This window comes from Ovis aries, chromosome 3 (assembly GCF_016772045.2).
Source record: "Ovis aries strain OAR_USU_Benz2616 breed Rambouillet chromosome 3, ARS-UI_Ramb_v3.0, whole genome shotgun sequence".
Classification (NCBI taxonomy): Eukaryota; Metazoa; Chordata; class Mammalia; order Artiodactyla; family Bovidae; genus Ovis; species Ovis aries.
In genome coordinates this window covers 163135577-163151180 of record NC_056056.1, presented here as the reverse complement: position 1 = coordinate 163151180, position 15604 = coordinate 163135577, and the positions used below count along the sequence as shown (strand labels likewise).

The following is a 15604-nucleotide window of genomic DNA, read 5'->3' as shown; positions in this document are numbered from 1 at the left end:
CCACTTAACTGATCCATTCTGAACCAAAACAGTGATATTTTGGGGTAAGCTGAGAAAACCAAATATTGAGTTAAACCTTCCCTTGCCAGGTCTGAAAACACAAAACCAACATTTATTAATATTTATTGTTAACAACTGCCACTTACCCAGTGGTTATTTGTCAAGATGTACTCTAGGGTATTCTCTCATTTAACTTTTACTATGGCTGACAACTAGACACTTTTTTTTCAATGAGACTATTATGGCACAGAAAAATTAAGTGGTTTTGAACTGTGGTGTTGGAGAAGACTCTTGAGAGTCCCATGGACTGCGAGGAGATCCAACCAGTCCATCCTAAAGGAAATCAGTCCTGAATATTCATTGGAAGGACTGATGCTGAATCTGAAGCTTCAATACTTTGGCCATCTGATGTGAAAAACTGACTCAATGGAAAAGACCCTGATGCTGGGAAAGACTGAAGGAAATAGGAGAAGGGACGGCAGAGGATGAGATGGTTGGATGGCATCACCAACTCGATGGCCATGAGTCTGAGCAAGCTCCGGGAGTTGGTGATGGACCAGGAGGCCTGGCGTGCTGCAGTCCACGGGGTCGCAGATTCGGAGATGACACAGTGACTGAACAACAACACAGGTGGTGGGCTCGAATCCAGTCACTGTTTAATTCTAAAATCTATACTTATAACCATCTTGCTACACTTTCTAAACGTCCTGTAAGAACAGCATTCCGCCCCGCAAAATACCCTATTAACCACACCCGAGGGAACAGAAACAGAACTCACTAAAATGGCGGCTCTTACGTCATCACACTGCGCGGCGCGCTCTCGAGCGCCACGTGCTAGAGGAGCAGGCGGGCAGATGGAGGGGTCTCAGCTGGGGGCGTGCCCTGTTCATCCGTGGCGCAAGATGGCGCTCCCCTTTGCACGTTCGTTGTGCCTGTGCCGCCGGGGAGCCAAACGATTGGGGGTTGCCGCCACGGAAGCCCGCAGAGGTAGGCTTCTATCCTTTTACTTTCTTTTACGTCCAAAATAGTTTCCGTCTGATATTCCTGGAGCCCGCGGGAGAAACATCCCCAGCCCCTTCGACTCATTCCCTTCCTCCACCTGCGTTCCAAACGCGGGAGACTCTCTGGTTTCTTTAAATTACACGGCTTCTCCAGTCCGAGTTTTTCGGCTCCTTGGGCTGCCCGTAGTAAAGCGCCCTAGATCTCTTGTCCGCTCGACATTCTGACTCTTCCGTGTTTCCTCGTGATCTGTCTGCCTGTTTTACATCGGCTTGTGTACGTTCTAGAGTTCTAGCTCACGTCATTATCCAGTCTTTTTGCTCTGCCCGCAGGCATCAGTTTCAAACTGGAAGAAAAGACAGCCCACAGCAGCCTGTTACTCTTCAAAGGTGACACAGGTGTCAAATACGGCATGGTGGGATTGGAGCCTACAAAATTAGCCCTTAATGTGGAGCGCTTCCGGGAGTGGGCAGTTGTGCTGGCAGACACAGCTGTCACCAGTGGCAGGCATTACTGGGAGGTGACAGTGAAGCGCTCTCAGCAGTTCCGGATAGGAGTGGCAGATGTGGACATGTCTCGCGATAGCTGCATCGGTGTTGACGATCGTTCCTGGGTGTTCACCTATGCTCAGCGCAAGTGGCACACCATGTTGGCCAACGAGAAAGCCCCAGTTGAGGGCATGGGGCAGCCAGAGAAGGTGGGGCTGCTGCTGGAGTATGAGGCCCAGAAGCTGAGCCTGGTGGATGTGAACCGGATTGCTGTGGTCCACATACTACAGACAGATTTCCGGGGTCCAGTGGTGCCTGCCTTTGCCCTTTGGGATGGAGAGCTGCTGACCCATTCAGGGCTTGAGGTACCTGAAGGGCTCTAGTATGTCCATGACTGGAGCCCCTAATCACTCTCTTGGCCTGCCTCCTGCTCCAAGTGTCTGAAACCTTTTAGCTGTGCCCGAAGAAACTGCTGGCTCCGAAAATTCAGTGACGGGTCCTCTGTGCAATATTTATCTTCCTTTCTCCTACCTTGTGAAAGCTAGGCATATGGCCATGCTCTCCCCTCCCCCAAACTACTGCCAATTTCCTAGGCTACTATGAATGTACTTTCTCCTTCAATCTCTGTCTCCCTGTGTCCAGGCCTTTCTCAGACTGTATTCAGTCCTGGGGGTCTTACCCTTCAGCTTTGTTTGAATTTCATCACTGTGCTACCTCTCCCTCCCTTTGCCTACATCTAACTTGTTTGTTTTGGAGGCTCTACCTAATCTCTCCAGAGTAAATCCTTTCTACCTCTGGCTGGAGCAGTGGTGCCGTGAATGACTTGGCCCTTTCTGTACAGCACATCCAGAGTTTGGGCTCTGGCTCCCTCAAGCAGTGCTTTACTGACTGTGTCAGGATGAGAACAGAGCCCTCCTTCCCTAATGCTTCAGTGTTAAGACTCTCAGCCCCACACAGCTGCAGGTCTCCTCACCCTGAGTCCATCTGCCTTAATTGCACACCTCTGATCTGGTCATCTGTTGCAATCACTAGACCAGTTACAATCATGACCACAAAGGGGAAGAGACACATGGGGGATATTGAGGGAATGAGTGCCAAAAACTTTATTCTCCAGGCAGTCCATCTTCATTTCAGCTACAGTTCTGACTTCCAGAGCAAGGAAGGAGGCCTGAGGTCTTACACAATTCACTTGGGGGTTTGTTCAAACCAAGCAGTTGCTCCCACTTGGCAGCAGAATATACTTTATCTAAAGCAGTATTTACCTAGTAGGGTGAGTATGTATGTGAAATATGTATTCTTTGGGCTCTGTCTGACTCTGTGATTCCATCTTACTCTACAATACCTTTATGATGGTGATGCAGCTGGGTGGCCCTAGGGGAGAAAGAGAAGGACTGGGTCTGGCAAAAATCATTCATGTAATTAAAGTTTATTTGAGCACAAAATACTTTCTCTGTCTATAAAATTGCTATTAGCAGTAGCAGCAGCACTTCTGGCCAAGGGGGAAGTCTCCAGACTATTGAAGCCCAGTACATAGCTCCCTCTTCCTCTGTGTACGTATACACCTGTGGGGTGGGTAAAGCCCCTCCTCCGGACCCTCTCTCAGAATGGCTTCTTGGGAGAGAAGAGGGGACCTGCGTGAAAACCTGGGATGATCTGGAGTGGGCTAAGCCATTAGTCTGTACTTTTAAGAAGCCCACAATCTTTGCTGATAGCTCTACTGCAGGTGTCCACAAAGGCACGTCTCTGTACGCTTTCTGCCAAGGGAATGGGGTATTTCAACTCTTTCACGAAAAGCACTGGCCTTAGTCCTGGTCCCCACTGAAGCAGTGCGGCCCTCCGTAGCATGTTTGGTGGTTATATGTTAAGTGTGTGGCCAGCTCATGCTTTTTCTTGGGGAGGGACCATGCACGCCCCATGCTCACACCATGCTCTCTAAGTTCTCTTTGGACAGGGCCTCAGCTGCAGCTTCAGCCCAAGTCTCAGATGGTGTGTATGAGTCCTGGTAGTCTTGGAGCAGTTTCACCACTTCCAGGTGGTTGAACTGCACAGCATCATCCAGGGGGATGTTGCCCCACCTGAGAGGAGGAACAGAGACCATGAGCAGGCAAAGAAGACATCAAGAGTGCCCTGGTTATACACCTAACTGGTAGCTGGAGCGCAGAAGTAGAGAGGTTGCTGCCCATTTTCTGTCCCCCACCACTTTAGCTTAATCCTACTCACCTGTCCTTGACAAAAGGATTCACTTTGCAGGCCTCAATCAGGAATTTAACAACTTCAGTGTGTCCTAGGAACATGGGCAGAAGGAAAACGAGAGGGTATAGATCCTAACGCTTGTGGTGGTAATGTGCGTAGACACTTGGCAGCTGGAGTCTGAACTAAAAGGGGAGGGGGAAAGGCTTCTTCCCAGTTTTGCTCCCTGCAGCACCCAGTAATAGCCTGCACACTGAAGGCCATCCAGACAAAACTAGTTGTTGCCTCTGAAACCTTGTGGGCACACATAATGGGGGGTACTCTTGGTAGAAAAGAAAGGTCTTGGGATCTGCTTCCCCTCTTATTTTTAACCTTCAGATACCTTCAGCGGCAGCAACGTGCAGGGCGGTGCGGGAGTCATAGTCTTTCTGTTCCATGTCCATGGCTGACAAGGCAAACCTAAAGGGGAGTAGAAAGTAGCTGGAGTTACCCAGATCAGCTTAGAGTCACTGGTAGCTTTTCTGAAGTGGGGTCAGACTGGATGAGTTCCAGAAAAAGCAAGACAGAGTTTATGACAAGATCTGCGGACTCTGTACAGTCTGTGTTCTCTATCTGATGAGGCTGTCAACTCCTGTGTCACAGGTGAGTGTGATGGTTCCAGGAACATAGCTGCCTACCTGTAGTAGGTGCCCAGTACAGGTTCATTGGTGTTGGTAGTCCATTTGAGGCAAGGTCCTTACCGATCTCCTAGGACTCTGCTTTTAACACCCAGATTAATCACAATAGTGGCTACCATTAATTAAGTTCTTATCACATGGCAGTCACTGTACTTTAAAGAAAAAACTCATTTAAATACAGTCTCTGACCATTCAGTCTGACTGTAAGGCTGAAGCAACTGTTTGGCTATGTTGACAGCTAATGAAATTTCTGACGAGGAGTATTTTATTGTGTTTATTTGGTCAGAGTATAAGTACCTTCGAAGAGCTGAGACATCTCCACTAGAGGCAGCAAATAACAGGTTCACCACAGTCTTGTTCTGGAAAACAAATCAGACCCGCCTGAGATGAACTGTGACTTTGAACCCACCCATGCCCAGCTCTTCCCTGTCCCCCTCCCTTGTGTGTTAGCCTTAGGGGTTAATTTAGCCTACAGTTTTACTGAAGTGTTATGTAAGTGTTTCTGAAATAGTCTTATGAGTACCCCCCAGCCCCAAGGGTTTTCCTTACCCGGACTTCTCCCCCTTCACGCCGTGGGTCTAATTTCCGAGCACAGTGCCTCAGGTTATCATAGTTGTGGAAATTGAAGAGAGACACCAACCTCTGGAATTGTAAGGCAAAGAAATGGTTTACTTCCTGCACTTAGTAGGAGCTTGAAATTGCTTTTATTTTCTCATTCAAAAATACAAACTACTATATGCAAAGTAACTTACTTGGCAGAAGTGGACCCCCCTATAGCTGTTCCCCAGCTTGTCCAGTGGAGGTGATAGACACATCATCCCCATGATGTTGGGCACCACCAGGAGGATGGCTCCTGAGACAGCTGATTTGGCCGGCAGGCCCACCTTGGGGACAAAGTTGGAACTGAGGATGAGCCAGAGATGCCCCAACTCTTAGCCAATCCCAAATGACTACATGGGCAAGGCCATGCCCATCTCACTGTTGGCTTGTTAATTAGCTTTTCTTATTCCTGTCCTCCCCTGCCCTCTTTTAAATTTGTGGCTTCAGTAAGGAACCTATCTCCTCTGTGCCTGAAGCTGTCCTAGAGCTAGGACAAAGTCTGTCAGTTAACTTATATTCAGGTGGTAGGAGGCAGACAAAGACAAAAATAATCACAACTTAGGATAACACATTAGAAAAAGAGCCGGGTGCTGTGATTGAAGATGAAGTGGGGGGAGGGAGGGAGGTGCCCAGTGGAGAAGTGGGTGGTCAGAAAAGCCTCTCTTTGGAAGTGGCCGCCTGTATGAGACCTGAAGAGCCTCCAGCCATGTGAAGGGCGGCAGTGGAGTCGGTCTGAAATTGTACTCCTGCATTTATGTGTTTGAGGGGCTTGCTGTGTTTGGCAAACTCCCCTAAGGATTCTTGGCCTAAATTGCTTAGCTGGAGGTTAGTGAGTGAGAGGCAGGAACACACGTCCACCTCTCCACCTTCAGAGACTCAGTGTCCTCTCTTCTTGGCTCTGGGCTCGTGACGAATGGATGGCAGGGCCAGACGCACTCACATGGAAGGCAAACTGGCCCGAGAAGTCGTACATGCCGCAGGAGTGCATGAGGCTGAGGGTGTTGCGCACGGCTTCCGCACTCAGCACGCTCTCTCCAGTGATGGGGCAGATCCCACCATTGGCCAGGGTGGCTGCCATGACACTGCCCGATTCACAGGTCACTTCCACAGAGCACAGCTGTGGAGACGAGGCAGAGGTGAGGGTGTGGAGTGGACCCGGATGCTGTGCTCTGAGGTGTACCGCAATGTTCTTGACACCTTGACCCTTCAACAAATTGTCCTGGTGTTTCTGAAGGGCCCTGGGACCCCTGGTGACCATCTTGTGGGTCACAGGAAGGAAGGAAGGCTGTCTTACTCCCTTGGCCCTGGGCTGAATGGCGGTGTTTGCTTACCTGGAAGTAGAGATCAAGGGCAGCCATCATGTCCACCCCTTTAGGAAAGCACTGCAAGGAAGAAGAGGAGAGAGCCATCAGCAGTCCCTGTCACACTGCCAGAAGTCCCCAACCCCCTCCGCCCTTACACCAGCACAGAATTCCCAGGGACTTTCTCTACCGCCTCTCCCGGTTACCTTCTTTTCCTTTAGATAATAACCGATGGCATAATTCCGATCCCCCGTTTCCTTCTCTGACTGGAATCTGAAGCAGACACCCAATTTAGTAGTTGACATTTGAAAGATGGGTGTGAGGAGAAGGGGGAAAAATACCTTCCCTCAAAGAGAAAACTAGATTGCACATGTCAAACTATATCAGCCCTTTTATAAATTCTCTCAATGATACTGGAGGAAATGTCTGAACCTAAGCCAGCACTGGGCCCAGCTTTATGGTAGTGTGAAAAACATAGCCAAGCCCAAACGGTGTGGTCACCTCGCCTAGGAAAATGAGGTTTTTGGCTTCGCGAAGCTTGGCAAGAAAGGGCCCAGGTGCAGACTCTCACGCTGTTTTTCACGTTAAGTGCTAAACAGAAATGGAACAAATTCTTTTACAAAGCAAACAAATGTCGAGGATGGGGCAGGGAGGAATCTGGGAGGTCAAAGTTCCCCTGGGATTCCTTCCTCCTAGCATTCTATCCTCCTCCTTTAGTCACCACGCCCCCTCCCCCTCAAAGGCGCCCCTCAGCATGTGTGTACACATACTCAAAACACCCCCCCACACACACACTTAGCCAGTGCTGTGAACAGGGCCTTACGTGGCATTGCTGAAACCCATGTATTCATTCCCAGCCATTTTGTTCAGATATTGCAAGACCTGGAAGAGAAAAGGAAGCATGGGAGGCTCCCCATGCATGAAAACCCCTAGTGAACACACACAGGCTTCTGTACCCCGGCACTCCTAACCCTCTGCACTCCTCAGTCCTTATGCCAGCAGGGACTTCTGAAGGTCTTCCTCCCTGACACCAGATCCCCACACTTCTGGAAATAAGGCTTCTAGTATGGGCTGGTGCACCATCAAAGTGCGGTTAAAGCCAGGCACCGGGGCAGCTGGAATGGACACCTTGCCATAGAGAAAAGCAGCCAGGGGCTGAGCAGCGAGGGAACTTACAAAGTCAAACTTTTCTGCTTTGTTACAGTCCATCTGCAAGGCAATAAAAAGAGCTGTCAGTATTCTAAGCCTAGGAGGCTGACAGGGAGGGCCAGAAGGACCTAGTGGAGACAAACTGTTGGATTGGTTTTGTGACTGGGCATGTGTTGCGTTTTACGATGACTTTTTTTTGTTTTAACTGAGACTTTTTGTATCCATGCCTATGTAGTGATCTTAAAAACCATTTAGAGTTTGTGATCAAGTAATGAGTGCAGATAATTTCACCCCATCTGTGAGCCTCACCCATCCCCGGGTTTCACTCCCATCTCCATCCTCAATGCCAATCCTCATCCCTCACTCCCACTTTCATGTTCCTGGTTCCAGTCCTGTCCCCAAGCCCTGCCCCTATTCCTGCTCCCCATCCTCATTGCTTATTCCCCCGCAGGAGCCTTACTCTGTGCTATTCCTGATGCCCACAGCCGTCTCCAATCCTGGAGTGAGTGATGGGAATGGGAGGAGGGTGTGTGTTGCATACACTGTAATACTCAACTATATAAACTATATTGATAATTGAAGTAAAGTTAAAGATTCTAGCTAAGGGTCACGTCAGTAGGGTCTGTTTAGATGGGGATGGGATGAGGCAGGTCCCAGATACAGGGCTGTAGACAGAGTGATCCCAGAGCAAGGGGAGAGCCTTGTCGCCCCAAACCTCCAATTGCTTCCTGTCTGTGTCAGCTATAGTGTCAACACTGCAGGAACTCTGACACCTGAGTCCCTAGGGGGAGGGTTCCTAACACCACCTTCCTCAGGAGGGGCTGCGATTGGCTCTGGATTGTTGCTGCCCACACTGTTCTCGGGGTGTTGCTCAAGCTCTGGGAGACCTACAGCTGACAGGCTGGCCTGACATCCTTGCTCAAGGCCAACTCACAGCTCCGGGTGACGTGAACAGCTGCCCGGTCTGGCCATTCACCCTTCTTTCCATGAGTCCCTCACCCAGAAGTGGCCAATCAGTACCTAACAGAGCTGTCCTCCCCTTGTGTCTGGCATTCGGCCCTTGATTCTAGACTGGGGTCAGGACCTGCTGTCTTCTCTCTGGGCCAGGAAGCTCTGGGCCCCAGACTCATGGGTGGGGGCAGGGATACAGTTCCTCTTAGTAATGTCCTCAGCATAATTTATGAGTCCCTGCTGTGTCTTCACTGCCTCCTGGGCACCCTCAAATGAATCAAGGCCCCACCAATCTCCCTGGAGAGACAGGCAGATATGAAGGATAGAAGAACAAGGCGAGCTAGAGAGCAGTACCTTCCAGAAGCCTAGGTAGCACTGACCTTGATCAGGGAGCTCACAACAATGGCACCAGCATTGACCATGGGGTTATGGGGGATTCCTGGGGAAATACAAACCACCCGGCATCTTATCAGCCACTGAGTAAAACCTTTACAGCCTGCTCACTCTGCAGGGTAGATGGGAAAGGTTTCTTTGCTGGGGAGGATGGAGTGACAGAGCTGATTGGGAAGGGCAGAGGACTCCCCCTTGTCAATGCAGGGGGCACGGGTTTGATCCCTGGTCCAGGAAGATTCCACATGTTACAAGGTAACTCAGCCTGTGCCCTGCAATTACGGAGCCCGAGTGCTGCTACTACTGAAGACTGAGTACCCTAGAGCCCGTGTTCCACAAGGGAAGCCACCACAATGAGAAGACAGTGGTCCGCAACTCGAGAGTAGCCCCGCTCGCTGCAGCTAGGGAAAGTCTGTACAGTAATGAGGACCTAGTGCAGCCAAAGATAAATTAAAAAAAAAGAAGGGCAAAGAAACACATACCCTTGGGAGAGGGGTGGGATAACAAGCGGACGTCTGTGAGTCTGGTCCGGGCCCAGGGAGTGCTCACCTTCTTCATTGAGGGAGAGCGTGTTGTAGCGCAGGCCACTGGGCTCCTTGCCCACGAACCTGTGCACGTAGTCCGTGCCTAGGGTGCTTATGGAGATGGCATATGTGAGGGGCTTCACGCAGGACTGCAGGCAGAAGGGGACCTTTGTGTGGCCCACGGAGTGCCTGGAGGCAAACGGGCCATGACAGGGGTTGGACTATGCTCTGCACCTGTGCCCTGCCTCCCCTTCCTCAGCCAGCATCTCACCGTTGACCGTCCACAGTGCACAGCGAAACGCCCCACAGGTCTGGATTTGACTTGGCCAGCTGAGGGATGTAGGCTGCCACCTGTGTAGGAGTGGGTAGACAAAACAGAGACAGTGGAGAAATGGACATGGAGAGGGGGAACAGAGCTGAGGTTCAGGATCAGGAGAATCTTTTAGATAAAAGCTAAAATTCTGACTTCTGCAGGACAACAGGGTTCCCTCCTGCCTGGTGTTCCTAGAGACACCGAAGCCTTAAGTCCTAGGCCTTACACTTCTGCAGACCCACTCCTATAGAGATAGCAGTAAAGCGCATAGAAGGTATTAATACAAAGAGAATACTGGGTTAGCTTTCCTTTCTCTCCTTAGGCTCAATAACCCTATAGTCTCTTTCAAAGTTCTATTGAATCCTTATGTCAGTTGTCTCCATAAAAACATCAGATTCCCTCACTTGCTCTAGAAATCACAGGTAAAAATACATAAAGCCCTTGTCCCCCACTTTTAGAGGTTCTGCTTTTCATCTCTCATCAGTTGGATTCCCAGCGCCAGGAAATCTCCGAGAAGCAAGGTATACCTGGCCCAGAGCCCTTGCTCCTCCCTCTGTCCCTTGGCCCTCACCTTGCCTCCAGTGAGCTCTTTGGCATCCTCAAAGATGCGGTCCACATGGCTCGTGAACTCCTCAAAATCAGGAATGACAAACTTCTTTCGGAAGGCCTGAGTCAGTAGCACAATGTTGCTGCTCACACACCTGGATCCCAGACACGACTGGGTTAGAGGGCTGGAGAGACACAGCTGTGACTCATGTGGAGGCATGGTGGTCGGGAATAAAAAGTGTGAGTGGTCATCGGGTTTGGGACCAACATCTGTGTATGTACCCTTTGGTCTATCACTGGATCTTTCTGGGTCTTGTTTCTATGCCTCTAAAATGAAGGGTTGTAATGATATGGAAAGATATTCCAAGACATAGTGTCCTGGGATAGGAGGAAAAAAACCTCCTGAATAATCTGTAAGTGGGTTTTATACTTTAAATCTTAAATGTTTACATATGTACATGGACATTACCTAGAAGATACCTACTAATCTGTTTACTTCTGGAAAATGGGACTGGGATCGGGGAGAGAAGGAAAAGAGAACATGTATTTCTCTGTTGTTTGAATTTTTATAATAAGTATAGGCATATTCATGTGTTGCTCGTGTAACCAGTAAATGATAAAATTAAGTGAGGGGTTGACTTGAATCCCTAGGATTCCTCCTGGCTATTAAAGTCTGTGTCCCCAGAACAGTTTTGAGACGGGGTGCCCTTGTTTCCCAGGCCCTCACTTTCGGAAAAGATCTCGGTCCAAGAGGCCACCACTGTTGGACTCTCGAACCATGCGGCGCATCTGGCTCATGCAGTCCCGGAGCCGGGGATCTGACGTCTGCAGTCCGGTGGCCTTCAGCGCCTTCCGGGGAAAGAAGCCTGGTAAGGTCAACTACAAGGACAATAATCCAATCCTAATCATTTTCCCCAATGGATAACAATGAGCTTAACCCCAACTACTACAACAGGTGGAACAAATGGGTTTGCAGACTAAGAAAGGATGGAGTATAACAATTTTGAAGGCTAACATGGGTTTCCTGCCCTTTTTCATCAAGGCAGCTGGTTTCTGAACCCCTTGGATATATGTGCCAAACCAAGAAGATAGGCAGTCAGAGGGTTGAATTACTCCTTCTGGAACAGCCTAAGCTATCTGCTATCATCAGCTGTTTTTCATCCTCATAATGAAGCCGCCCATTAGCTGCCTTGTACCTGTCCTACCTTCTCCCAGTTTCCAGAGATCCTAAGGTATCCCGAGCAGGTGGAGAGGAACTTACAGTAGTGAACTTATGGATGGGGATTCGTTCCTGTCCCTCAGCAACAGTGTAGAAGAGCAGGTCACCCAGACGGGACAGCATGCCACTCTCTGAAGAGTCACTGTTTGGAGGCAGAGACAGGTGAGAAGGACAGGAAACTGAGAACTGCTCCCTGCTCCTCCTGCTAGAACAAGGGCTGATCAGTAGGGAGGTGTCCTCGGTCTACACCGCCTCCCTGAACCTTCTGATCTATCCCTGTAATTCTAACCTGTCACATCTGTCCTGTTCTCCAGCTTTCTTGTGTTCCTAAACTTCAGACATTTGTTTCTAGTGGCCTCCTAGATAATTGCATTTCTAGATGTACCATAGCACTGCAAACTCAGCATGTCCAAGTCTGAGGTCATCTTGCCTGCCGCCCTCCCTCTGCTCCTCCTCTTGTGTTTCCCATTTGGATTAATAGTGTTACCACTTACCCACAGGCCAAGCTGGAAACGTAGAATCATTTGGACAATCCCCATACCTTACACCCATAACCAAACCTGGATGAATCTATCAAATCCATGTGCTTTTCTTCTCTCCCCCTCTGCTGGAATGGGGTAGTAGAAAGTACAGAGTTTGCCCCATAATAGCTATATGATCTTAATATGGATAGTAAGTCAGGTTATTTAATACAGCCAAACCTGCTTCCTCATCTCTAAAATAAGGGTTTAATATCTGCTTCACAAGGGTAATGTGAGGTTTAATTTCAACAACATTCCATGAAAAACTATCTTTCACAAAGTATTTGCTCAGTGGCTCCTTGTTTGTCGATTACACATTCTCTTGACTTGCAACCCATTGTTCACAATGTGACAGTTATCTTTCCAAAACTCAAATATCATTTCTCTAATCAGACCTTTGATAGTTCCCTAGTACCTACAAAATAAGTTCTATTTCTTAGTATGGCATTAAAGGCTCTTTAAAACCTGCCAACATTCCTTTCCTACTTTCTACCATGCCCCCACACGCCAGTTATGCCAGGAGTAATATTAAATAAAAGAAGCAAGCTGAAGAACACAGTTTATACTATGGTACTATAGTATGGTGAAGTGAAGTGAAGTTGCTCAGTTGTGTCCGACTCTTTGCGACCCCATGGACTGTAGCCTACCAGGCTCTTCTGTCCATGGGATTTTCCAGACAAGAATACTGGAGTGGGTTGCCATTTCCTTCTCCAGGGGATCTTCCCAGCCCAGGGATGGAACCCAGGTCTCCTGCATGGTAGGCAGACGCTTTCACCATCTGAGCCACCAGGGAAGCCTAAGTCTACCATAGTATGGTACAGGTAATAAATAGGTGGCTCCCCAAATGGGCTAAGGCACTGTCAGGCTTCCTGGCTTTGTTGTGTATCTGAAACTTCTGCATGGAAAGACCTTTTCCTCCTTCACCTGTATAGTCCTGCTCATCCTACAAAGTCCACATCAAATGTTATTAACTCTGCAAAGGATTCCCCAAACTCCTAATTTTACTTATGCTGCTGGTATGACACAACATACCATCTTATTGACAGAAAACAATCTTCCCTGCTCTACTGTCATGTCTTCTTAGTTTTTTTTGGAGGCAGGGCTGGGCCAGGCAGCATTCGGGATCTTAGTTCCCCTACCAGAGATATCAACATATATTTGTTGATATTTGCATAAAATATCTCCAGAAGGTTGTACAAGATATCAACGACAGATGTCTCTGCGGAGCAAAATTTCCTAAGAATTTGCTCTAAGATATAATTGAACAACTGCATAAGAATATGTAGTAACCAAACTGAAGATTGGTTAAATAAATTAGGATATCTCAATACCATGGAATCTTACAATGACAAAACAGCAGCCATTAAAAGGACAATATCATGCATGCACATATTAAATAATATTAAAAGCTGTTTATAAATGGAAAAGATAGGCTATCAAAGAATAGGAATACTATGATCCTACTTCTGTTAAATTTTTATATATCCATATATAGCATGTAGTATATATGTGGATATGAATCATGGATTTATACTGAATACAGATATATGGTTACCTCTAATATTGGAACCTTAATTTTTTCCTTGATACTCTATTTACCTTGTTTTTCTTTAATAATTAGAAATAAAGCTAAATATTAAAAAACGAAACAATAACCTGAATTACAGGGCTTTTTCTCTTTGCTACCCTCCTTCTCCACCAAGAACACTTTCCCCTCATGGAGGGTGCCACATTCCCAGAACCCATCCCTCTCCATGCCCTCAACCCCTTCTGCCCAAAGGAGTATCAGTCCAAGGCCTTTACCAAGAAGTCTCTGGGAGCACAGGCAGCAATAGGTAGGAGGATCAAGTTTCCTAAGAACACTTCCAACTGTAAATCAAATACTCCAGTTAAACACACACACACACACACACACACACACACACACTTGCTCCCTATCCCACAGAAAATGTGAGGGTGAGGGAGATTAGACCTTTTCTCTATCCCACCACTATTTCTCTCAAGGTGATTATTTGGGAAAAGTTTGGGTGGAAAGTAGACTGGGAGACAGAAGGTTTATTCTTTAAACATTCTATGTCTCCTTGAAAAGAGGCTGATGAATAGCACAGTAACAATTCTTACCAATAATAAATTGTTTAGTTGCTAACTCTTGTCCGACTCTTTTGCAACTCCATGGACTGTAGCCCGCCAGGCTCCTCTGTCCATGGAATTTCCCAGGCAACAATACTGGAGTGGGTTGCATTTCCTTCTCCAGGGGATCTTCCCCACCCAGGGACAGAACCGGAGTCTCCTGCATTGGCAGGTGGATTCTTTACCACTGAGCCATCAAGGATAAATAGATAAAGCTTATTGAACGTTACCTGTCCAGTACAGGGGGCTTCCTGGGTGGATCAGACAGTAAAGAATCTGCCTGCAATGTGGGAGACCTGAGTTCGATCCCTGGTTTGGGAAGACCCCCTGGATAAGGGAATGGCTACCTACTCCAGTGTTCTGGCCTGGAGAATTCCATCAACAGTCCAGGACAGGAAATCCGGTGGTGGTGAGGTAGAGGACAGAGTGGTCTGTCTGGTTACTTTAATTATAGTGTGCATGTCTTTCTGATTGTCCTCAATAGATGTCAATGACAGGGGAATTGGTTAGTTTCTTATTCTCGCTATAAAAGAGCAGGGGCTACCTGCATAGTGTCTCTGTTGGATTCTGGGGACGACAAAATTTCCTTCTCAGTCTGTTTCTGCGTGTGGACGACAAGAGGCTCATCCACCAAGTGTTCCTGGGTGGTGGGGGAGAGAGAGGTTCAGCCTCTAGGGCTGACTGAGACCAAAGGAAGAGAACACCTTAAATCAGGGAGCCGCCTGAGCAGCACGTTTAATGGCTCTTGACTGGCTCTGGTTTGGGAGATCTGCGTCTTATGATCTTCCCCTCCTCTACAGATTTTCCTCCTTCAAAAACCAATCAGAGAACCACCCTTATTCTAGATTAGGGAGTCCTGATTACGCACACAACACATACGCAGACGACATACGCACGTATCTGCGTACCGATAACACTCGAACATCAGATTACATGCCGAAACACGGGTCACACACAGATCCAAGTACACCAGGACACGAGGCAGGCTGTTCCACACCCACGCATGCCCGAAAATACACACGAGGATCAGGGAGAAAATGAGGGTGAGGATGGGCAGTGCTCACACTGCCCTGCACTCAGACACGTGCACCAAGCAACACTCCGCGCCCACCGGCATTCCCAATTAAGTACGCACCTTGGATAAGCACCATCCCGAGCACCGACCTGCCCAAAAGCCCTCCCGGGCGGACGGCACTTTACCGCCCGAGCGTGGCGGACCCAAAGCCCCAGATTTAAAGGAAAAGGCATCGCAGGACAGTAAGCGAGGAGAGGAGAAGGGAGATGGGATGCGCTCCTGAGGGAGCAGGACTCGGAAGCTAGCGGGAACCGCAGAGGGAGTGGGAGCGAGCCTGTCCCTTGCCCCTGTCCCGCGAGTCTTACTGATCCTGATGCTGCGTCTGGTGGCTGTGCGGCGTCTCCTTGCCCTGCGCCGCGGCCTCACTGAGGTGGTGCCGGACGCCCCAGCCAAGGAGAGGGTTCTGGCTCAGGTGACCCCAGCCTCCCCGCCGGCAGTGACTGCCAGCTCTGCTCAACGAATTCTGTAGAGCTTTGACGGAGCGCATCCTCCCAGCTCGCCGCCCGCTCGGCCCGAGCGCCCAGGGCGTCT

The 15604-nt window shown here is 48.8% G+C and overlaps 3 protein-coding genes across 6 annotated transcripts in view; 1 reads left to right on the top strand and 2 right to left on the bottom strand.

Moving 5' to 3' along the window:
• Window positions 1–1524, bottom strand: part of MIP (major intrinsic protein of lens fiber) — a 14961-nt gene extending 13437 nt beyond the window's left edge. The window contains exon 1 of the mRNA XM_060411579.1: window positions 779–1524. The gene's annotated coding sequence lies outside the window, so the exon portion shown is untranslated. The remainder of the gene's footprint in view (window positions 1–778) is intronic.
• Window positions 893–2929, top strand: SPRYD4 (SPRY domain containing 4). The gene is made up of 2 exons (XM_004006578.6): window positions 893–987; window positions 1332–2929. Exons 1-2 carry the CDS (start codon window positions 903–905, stop codon window positions 1868–1870), a joined length of 624 nt encoding a protein of 207 aa, XP_004006627.3. The 5' UTR covers window positions 893–902; the 3' UTR covers window positions 1871–2929.
• On the bottom strand, window positions 2898–15604 carry GLS2 (glutaminase 2). Of its 4 annotated transcripts, none has more exons than XM_042247061.1 (18): window positions 15379–15604; window positions 11390–11489; window positions 10856–11007; window positions 10154–10283; window positions 9541–9620; window positions 9295–9458; window positions 8736–8794; window positions 7432–7464; window positions 7079–7137; window positions 6462–6528; window positions 6286–6336; window positions 5895–6071; window positions 5107–5238; window positions 4904–4996; window positions 4652–4713; window positions 4060–4136; window positions 3708–3771; window positions 2898–3562 (listed from the first exon to the last, which is right to left on the bottom strand). In XM_042247061.1, exons 1-18 carry the CDS (start codon window positions 15558–15560, stop codon window positions 3406–3408), a joined length of 1839 nt encoding a protein of 612 aa, XP_042102995.1. In that variant the 5' UTR covers window positions 15561–15604; the 3' UTR covers window positions 2898–3405. The 4 variants fall into 4 exon arrangements, with proteins under 4 accessions (XP_042102995.1, XP_004006625.2, XP_042102996.1 ...); XM_004006576.5 differs by having other exon boundaries at window positions 10856–10977; XM_042247062.2 differs by having other exon boundaries at window positions 15134–15440.